This window comes from Quercus robur, chromosome 8 (genome assembly GCF_932294415.1).
Source record: "Quercus robur chromosome 8, dhQueRobu3.1, whole genome shotgun sequence".
Taxonomy (NCBI): Eukaryota; Viridiplantae; Streptophyta; class Magnoliopsida; order Fagales; family Fagaceae; genus Quercus; species Quercus robur.
Window position 1 is genome coordinate 21,703,773 of NC_065541.1, and position 8,687 is coordinate 21,712,459.

The following is an 8,687-nucleotide window of genomic DNA, read 5'->3' on the forward strand; positions in this document are numbered from 1 at the left end:
AGGGTATAATAGGAACATTAGTAAATTAATGACTTTTATTTTTAGAAACAGGACAATATTTTGGGACATCTCAAAATGGAATAGAGGACAAACAAAGTGGGACGGAGGGAGTAATTGGATTAATGTTTTAGACATATATAAATTATATAATCCAATTATAAGTTGAAACATGAGCAAGTTATGACAAAGTGTGGTTGTAGAAGAATTATTATAAAATCATGTTAACGATAGATATATGTGAAAGCAAGATTTTGTTCTGAATAGTTATAAATCCAAGTATATCAATGATCAGCAATTCAGGGGAAAAAAAAAAAAGGCCGAGACGAGAGAGGTGACGTCTTGGACCCTTACAAGTTACAAATGCAATGCCTTGTGCTTTTAAAGTCAGGCCCACTCCTTGAAAGTGGGCAAGAGCTTATACAAACTGAAACGTCAAACGATCTTTCATCCCAACGTTGTGGCTGTCAAGAGAAGCCACGGCTCACTCTGGTACCCCATTTGCGAACAAATTCTCCAGAAATCTTAGGTCCATTTGCGTATTTCTCTAACAAATTTTATCCTTCACCTGAACAAAATCTGTACAACGTCTCTTTCAAACTTTCCCAAAATCAAATGGGCATAAAATCAATTTCAAAACGCCAGAAACTCTATCCAAAAACAGACGCAATGATCGATAGGTTCAGTGATCTATCCAACTCTCTTCTCTGTCACATCCTCTCGTTCCTTACAACCAAAGAGGCTGTAGCAACAAGCATTCTGTCGAGGAGGTGGAAGACCCTTTGGACTCGCGTCCCAAAACTCGACCTCGACACTGATGACATGCACCTGTCTTTGGATAAAACAGGCAAGTGCAACGAACCCATCAATATCAGCTATACAGATGTTCTGTCCAGAGTCTTGGCTTTGCACATTGCACCCTTCATCCGAAGCTTTCGCCTCAGGTGCAATTCAGATTGTCCTCCTTTCCATTTTGACACATGGATTCGCACCGCCATAGCACGTAACGTTGAAGAACTCAAGCTGCTAATTTTTTATTCGTATGGGATACACATGGGCTTACCTTGCATCATTTTCTATTGCCAAACATTAGTGGCTCTGGAATTAAGTGGTGGAATTGATCTTGATCCTCCTTCGTCCTTTCAGTTACCGAACCTGAAGATTCTGCGGCTGTTAGAAATTTATTATTGCAAAGACTCTTCCTGTTTTTCCAGGCTCCTCTCTGGCTGTCCAGTACTCGAAGATTTGTCATTTGAAAGAGATGGTTATGATTGTTTGTACCACTTTGAAATATCTGTTCCTACACTGAAATGTTTACATATCGCGTTTAGACCATACAGACTCGATCTTAATGATTACACGATTGAGATAAAGGCCCCAGCTCTTGAGTACTTCAAATTTGAAGGTGATCTGGGCCACATCGTTTTGCTCGAAAAACTAGACAACTTGTTTGAAGCAGATGTCTATATTTGCTCATTTGATGAGTCTGATTCTTTGGAAGAGAGTCAAAAAAGATGCTATGGAGATAGGGTTTTCAAGCTTCTTCGAGCACTAACTACCGCAAAATTCCTTTTATTATTTCCCGGTGTCACGGAGGTAAGATGCCTTTCTGTTTTATCATTTATTTTGTTCTTTTTTGAGGATGAATATTGCTTGAACTATAACAATGTGCTCCTGTTTAATTGGTTTCTTCTCCTTCTAAAATAATGGGATAAAAAGTGAGATTATAGTTTTAACACCCACTAGGTGCAACTGTAACTTGATTAAAAAAAAAAAAATTCTAACAAAGTCTCACTTTCATGCTAACTGATACAAATTTATAGTACAACTTTTGTTTTTGTTGTTGTGATTATATTCCTGCCATGCAGTGCTTCGGCTTTGGTTCTATATATCCATCCAAGTTCCTAAATTTAGTCCAATTGGACTTCAAACTTAACCCTTCAAACTGGCATGTGCTACAAGCCTTGCTCCTAGTGGCTCCTAATTTAGAAGTTCTTGTTGTTGATAAGGTAATTTAAAATTAAATAATATTTTTAGTTGATCTACACTTAACTTAATTACACTTATGGTCTACTGAGTCTTTTGTCCTCCAGTGTTATTATAAGAGTAAAGACAAGTTATGCTGGATGGAGCCACCGGATGATCCTGGTTATCTATCATCAAACCTTACAAGTTTTAATTTTAGAGGATTTAAAGGATTAAAACTTGAAGTGGAATTTGTAAAATATATTCTAAAGGAGGCAAGGATCTTAAAAACAATGACAATCAATGTTTCTAGTGGAGAATTGAAGGAAAGTGTTGTCGAGAAACTATCAAAGCTCCCAAGGCTGTCTAGAACATGTCTAGTTACAGTTGAATGAAGTATGTTTCTTTAAGAGTATTGAATCCCTTTTTCTCTTTGAACTAATTTTCAACGGGTAATTAGCAACTAATTTCGAGGGATGTCACAAATGTTTTATGTTTATAGTCCTCTACTGGAGGTAAAGGTAATACGTTTTTACTCTTTTCTGGTTGTTAATTACTCTTTCATGTTTTGCGATCCTATAAACTATTTGATGGAGAGAGAGATAGAATGGATCAATTCTCCAATGTTCTCTAATGTCCTTTTGATAGAAATTGTTTCTTGCAACAACAAATGTGAAAAACATCCATTTGAGTCTTTGACTTTCACAAGATAATTTTTGTTTGTTTTTTTATTAGGCTGGAAGTAAAGCTTTTGAAATCTCTTGATATGCCTGATTATAAGATTATTTTTGCTCACCCCATTGTTGCTTGATTGGGATAGCTGAAATGATAAAAAAAAAAAAAATTGAATGCCTCTCTTGAAAGTGTGACCTCAAAAGTAAGATTTACATTCCAACCATTGGGCAAAGAAATTCTTTCGGGCAATCAGATACCTTATGGTTGCTAGAAAAACATGGATTTTCATCATGCATGTTCAGTTCCGAAACAGTTTTAAGCAAATTACTGAAAGAATTGTCATATTTACTGGAAATACTGAGTATATGACAATGATGTTCACTGTTGAAATATATTGAAAACATACTGATGAATAACAATTCGAGATAAAACCGGTAATCAGTAGCCAACGATGGAACTCTGGTAGATGAGGAAACAATATAATTTATTTACAGCATTAGTATTGGTGGAGGCAATTTGCTAAAATGCTGCTAAATTCTATAGCATAAGAGATATGCAACATGAGTATTTCCTTTTTTGTATTTCTCTTAATTGGCCTAGTGCAATTGGTGTTTCCTTCCTGATTATGAAAATTTTGGAGCTCTCTCTCTCTCTCTTTCTAAAGAAGAAATTGCTAGAGACAAAAAGGTTAATTCATATTGTGGTGGTTTGTTCTCAACAAACTTGGACTTTTAGACCTAGACCCCTGATTTACCCACAAAGGGAGGTCCAAGACAGGGCCAGCCCTGCCTATTAGGCCATTGCCTAAGCCCCCAAGTGGAAGGGGCCCTCCAAAATTTTGGAAAAAGAGGGATAGCAGGAAAAAAAAATCCTTCTGTTGCTGGCTTAGGCTTCCTCCAATCTGATCACGTTTGAGACTCTGAACTCTGATATTCTCTTAGGTATAGCTTTATTCTCTCTCTAAGTTTCTCTTTCTTATTTGATTTTTCCTGTTGCATTCTGCAGATGCCGTGTTTTTACTGTGGGTGGAGTCTTGTCTAAGGGCATCTCCAGTAGCTTCTCCAATTTTTTTACTGTTTGGAGAATGAACAATGACTTTTACCTTTTAACTACCCACTTTTTCAAATCTACTTTCCAATTGATTCTCTATTCCATTCTCTATCTCATTTAAATATTATTTCTTCATTCTTTTTTTATTCTTTCTTTAAACTTTTTTAATCTTTCTTTATTCATTCCCACACAATCACAACAATTCTACTGCCTCTGTCACCACCACGCCACTACCACTGCACTGCAAACCCACATCAACCACCACCACCATCAATCACCCTACCCCCCACAACCAACATGGCAACCCCCCACCACTACCACCACATCAGTCACAAAACCCAACCACTCCCACACCCACACCCACACCCATCTAACCCACCACCACAAAAAAAAAGAAAAAAGAAAAAAGCCACCGCCACAACTCAACTACCACAAGCCATAACCCATCAGCCGTTACCATGTAATCTCCACCATCAACAACACAAACACCACCCATACCCAAATTAATTCAACCAAAAAAATGACCAAAACGAACCACGGCCAAAACCCATCATCAAAAATCGATTAGAAACCCATCACCACCCACGACTGTGCCGATCTCACCGTTGCAGCAACCACTTCTCCATAAAAACCACACCGCAACAACCACGCTGATTTGATGGGGTTGTCTCCTTGCCGATCTGAGAAAGGAAGGAAGTGCTGATGGGTTTCGGGTTTGAAGAAGCTGGTAGAGCTTGCCGGAAGTGGTTTTTTGAAGATTTTGAGGAAGAAGCTAATGGTGTGGTCGTGGCGTGGCGTGGTGTTAAGGAAGAAGTTGATGGTTTGGATGAGAGTGAAAGAATAGTAAATTAATACCACTGTTCAATTTTTTAAGAGAAAATAAGGGAATAGAGTTGCTATAGTGTTCTTTAAATTAAGAGAAGCGCTGTAGCAACTTCAAAAAAAAATTAGAAAAGTTTTGTGTATAGCGAATCGGTTGGAGTGTGAACAGTAGCCATTTATCTCCAAAAAATAGAGTTATTGCATTTGTTGGAGATGCTCTAATAAGACTTCTAGCTAGGGCCATTGGCCTACTTGAGTGCTTGAGTTCTAGCTGGGGCCGTTGGGCCTTGAAGTTTTAGTTTTAAAATCTTGCGGTTTTTTATTTTTTATTTTTGGTTATATGCAATAAGATCTATTTTGTTTTTGTTTATTTTTTTTTTTATGGGTGAGTTATACACTTGTACTTCTGGTTGGCTTTGGATTTTTTTTTTAAAATTTTAATTTTAATCTTGCATTTTTTTATGTATGTATTTTTTGTTATAGGTAATATAATGAATATGTATATATGTATGCAAGTTGAGATTACTAGATAATTGTTATTATTCGGTGAAACTACAATAGTACTTTTTATATATATCAGGTTATATTGCTCTACACTTGAAAGTTATTTTTTATTCCAATCATTATAAATATATTGATTGTTTAGAAATGCCTAGTAGAAAATATACATCTGGATATGAAAAACTTAAAAAAATAAAAAATAAATCTTGAATCTTTTCTCAAACATGATGTTTATTATGATATTGATGGTTTAGATTTATTTTTAGAATTAAAAGTTTTAAAAGAAATTTTACAAATAAAAGATTATACTCCAATTGATATACTATATTATATAAAAAAGGTTAGATTCATTTCCAAATACATGCATTGCTTATCGAATTTTACTAACAATACCTGTTACAGTTGTTTCTGTAGAAAGAAGTTTTTCAAAATTAAAATTAATAAAATCATATCTAAGGTCGACAATGTTCCAATAAAGATTAAGTAGATTAGTTATATTATCGATTGAAAATAAGATATTAGAAGAACTTGAATACAAAAATTTAATTAGTCAATTTGCATCTCAAAAGGCAATAAAAATATATTTTAAATGAAATATATTATAATATAAAAATATTAAATAAATATTAATTTAATTAATACATAATTATAAAAGGCCCCATTTTAGTTTTTGCCTAAGGCCCCAAAATGTCTAAACTAGTCCTGGTCTAAGAAATGGTTCTCAAGGTTACTGAGGCAGTTAGACTGTTATTCTGGCCATAAACTTTCTTGATCCTGGCTTAGTCAAGATGATGACTATATAGCTGAGCCCTTCCCTAGAAATCCGAACAGGATTTCTTAATTCTTGATTGACGTGGCGTGTATAACTTGAATAATGTTGAGGGGAGGTGGGATTGTCTTCCCTTGGCTTCCTGACGCCTGTCCTGTTGTATCCCCTCCTTAGCCAACTGCATACTCCCTCAGATGCCCTGCTTTGACTAACTGTTCTAAGTAATCCTCGAATGTCTTGCATTGTTCGGTGGTATGCCCTTTATCTTAATGATAGGTGTAACATTCAGATTCAGCCACTCTATACACTTCTCCGTCTAACATAAAATGGTACATGGAAAGATAAGGAATAGAACAAAGTAGTTAAATATTTTGCTTTACATAATACACAACATTATCCCTCCAATATGAGTTGCAATGGCAACAACAACCAAACCAATAATTCAAACAATATTTAAGCTCAAGTAGGCCCTTAAAATGCTTCTCCCGATGCATTTCCTCAAACCAGGGGTGATTAATGATTATCCAGCCTTAAACTCAATAAACAAGAGATAGTGCAGTTACCAAAAAAAAAAAAAAAAACTCATAAAAAAAAGCTACACCATAGGAAGTTTCTAAAAATATACGTATGCACTCCAGAAATGAATTTGCATAACAAAGAAGACTGATAAAATGAGAAATGCTAAATTACCAGAATCTAAATTTAGGGACGTGGCGAATGAAAGGCTTAAATTCATCAGAACCTTTCATTGGCAAAGAAGCCCCATCCAAGACTTCGAGCTCTGGATCTTCCTTTGGTGACAAAAACCCGATTAAGAGATTCAAGACATAGGTCCCCAAACCATAGGAAACAACATAAAATCGTTGTACATAGTAAACATGCAAAAAGGCTATCCTAATGGTGGAGCAATTCATATTTCTTTCTTTCTCTCTGTCTTATGGACTTTCTCTCTCCCTCTATCTCTCGTTCTTTTTAAAAAAATTTTTTTTTAATTTTTTATTGAATAGTAAACTCAGTGCATTTCATCCCTATAAATATAGTCACATGCTGCCATCCTAATGGCTGAATGCATTGTACTCCAACCAAGTTCTTATTGTAATCTCTTTGGATTTTGCGTTTAGTAGCAAAATTAAGAAAACTTAATTGATACAATAACTCACTTAGCACAAAAATTTAAAAACTTATATAAGACATGTGGCATAAAATTGGAACTCTAATTTGGAATTCTAATTTGACTTTCTCTTAGCTTCACCTATTATTATTGTAAGGACTAGATTTGAGTTCCCAGCCCACTATGTGGATGGACTTAGGCCTAAAAAACCCCAAAACAATGAATTTGTAGAGAGTGAGTTTGAAAATTGGGCTTTAGTTAATCAAACGAACACTAAAAGGGATTCAGATGATAAGAGAATGAAAAGAAAAAGGGTTGTATTGAGGAAAAATCGTCCTCCGCAAAGTTTGAGGAGGTATGTTCTTATATATTATTCTCAAGTCTGATTACAAGTTTGGTTCTGGAATGCTATATTGTTTTTTCTCCTTTTTCTCCATCCCTTAATCTCGTTGCCTCCCTCTTCATTTATACTCTCTTCACTTTTCATCTCCACCTTCCACCTGTATGCTAGATGGTTAGTGCTGATACTTGTCCCATCAGCACCTCCCATAGGTCCTCATGTAATAGCTGTAAGGTTAAAATACACTGTTCAGGTATTACTTCTATATTAATGCAGCCAGGGAGTTAGCTGCAGTACATTTAATGCGGAGGTAGCAGCTTTCTCCCTAGATATTTTGGGACTCCTCCTTATCTGATATCTCTGCAATGCTTGTCCGTCCCAACTGAATTTCCGGGGTCATCACCCTTGCTGTCAAACCATCTTCTAGGACCTCAGCCTAGTCTGGCAAAGGACGTTTTCATCCTCGGCACATTCTCTGGAGCTATTATGACCAAATCTCACCTTTCTATTTTTCAACACAGTCTCTTCTGACGAAGGCCTTTCCTCCTCGGGCGGGTCCTTGTCCTCGGCTTGGGCCACAGGCCCAATATACGGGTAGATAATGAACCTCAGGGCCCAAGGGCCTTACAATAGCCCCTTGAAATTCTTCTTTTTGGCTCCTCGGGAAGAAAGGAGGATTTCGATGTCTCTACATCAGCTTCGTGCCCATTTTGCCCTTCCTCTGATTGTAAAGACGTCTTTTTGACTACCCAAGACACACTCCTGGCGTTGCAGCATTCGAGACACGTCCTCATTAAATTCTTGCGGCTCTCTGTCCCCCACGTTCTACGGCGTGATGTGAATCCTATGGTTGAGGGTTTTGCTGGGAATCAAGTGGGAATTTTCCCACTATCTGCTCTCTCCTTGGTATAAATACTGCTCAAATCAAACCATTTTTTTACTTTTAGCATGCACTTAGCTTTAACACGCATACACTGAATCTACCAAACTTCCCTTTTCATTCGTGATCTTTACAAATACTAAAAGTCTGTCCGAGGAGATCCTCCTTATTTTTGTAAGTCTTCACAAATCTCTACACTCAGTTTTTCCATATATTTTTTTAGTTTTTCATACATTTCTTCTTCTCAGCCTTCTTTTCTCCCTTCAACCTTTCAAGTTCCCTTCAAGCCCTTATAGAAATGGGTAGGTTTAAGTGTCTAGTAGACTCCGAGGAGGGGATAGAGAACTTTAGGGCTCGTTACAGGATTCCCCTAGGAGTAGGCATTAGGTACTGTGAAGAGGGGCAATGGCATGAAGATAGGCGAGAGAAAGAGGTAGTAATCCCCATGATTGCCTTCATAAAAGGTGGGATGAGAATCCCCATGGGCACCGTTACCAAGGATTACCTTAGGGCCCATAAGCTAGCCCCTACTCAGTGTGCCCCGAATATGTTTAGGATCCTAGGTTCTGTAGATGCC

At 36.8% G+C, this 8,687-nt stretch overlaps 1 protein-coding gene across 1 annotated transcript; it reads left to right on the forward strand.

Moving 5' to 3' along the window:
- Positions 1-666: 666 nt before the first annotated feature.
- On the forward strand, positions 667-3,678 carry LOC126696036 (F-box protein At4g09920-like). The gene is made up of 3 exons (XM_050392823.1): positions 667-1,593; positions 1,866-2,006; positions 3,643-3,678. The coding sequence occupies exons 1-3, from the start codon at positions 667-669 to the stop codon at positions 3,676-3,678; spliced, it is 1,104 nt and encodes a 367-aa protein (XP_050248780.1).
- Positions 3,679-8,687: the final 5,009 nt, after the last annotated feature.

Bases quoted from the DNA above. Each gene is read 5' to 3' on its own strand.
- LOC126696036 (XM_050392823.1), top strand. From the start codon at position 667: ATGATCGATAGGTTCAGTGATCTATCCAACTCTCTTCTCTGTCACATC. The intron at 1,594-1,865 runs GTAAGATGCCTT...CCTGCCATGCAG, and splicing joins TATTTCCCGGTGTCACGGAG to TGCTTCGGCTTTGGTTCTAT. The intron at 2,007-3,642 runs GTAATTTAAAAT...TGCATTCTGCAG, and splicing joins AAGTTCTTGTTGTTGATAAG to ATGCCGTGTTTTTACTGTGG.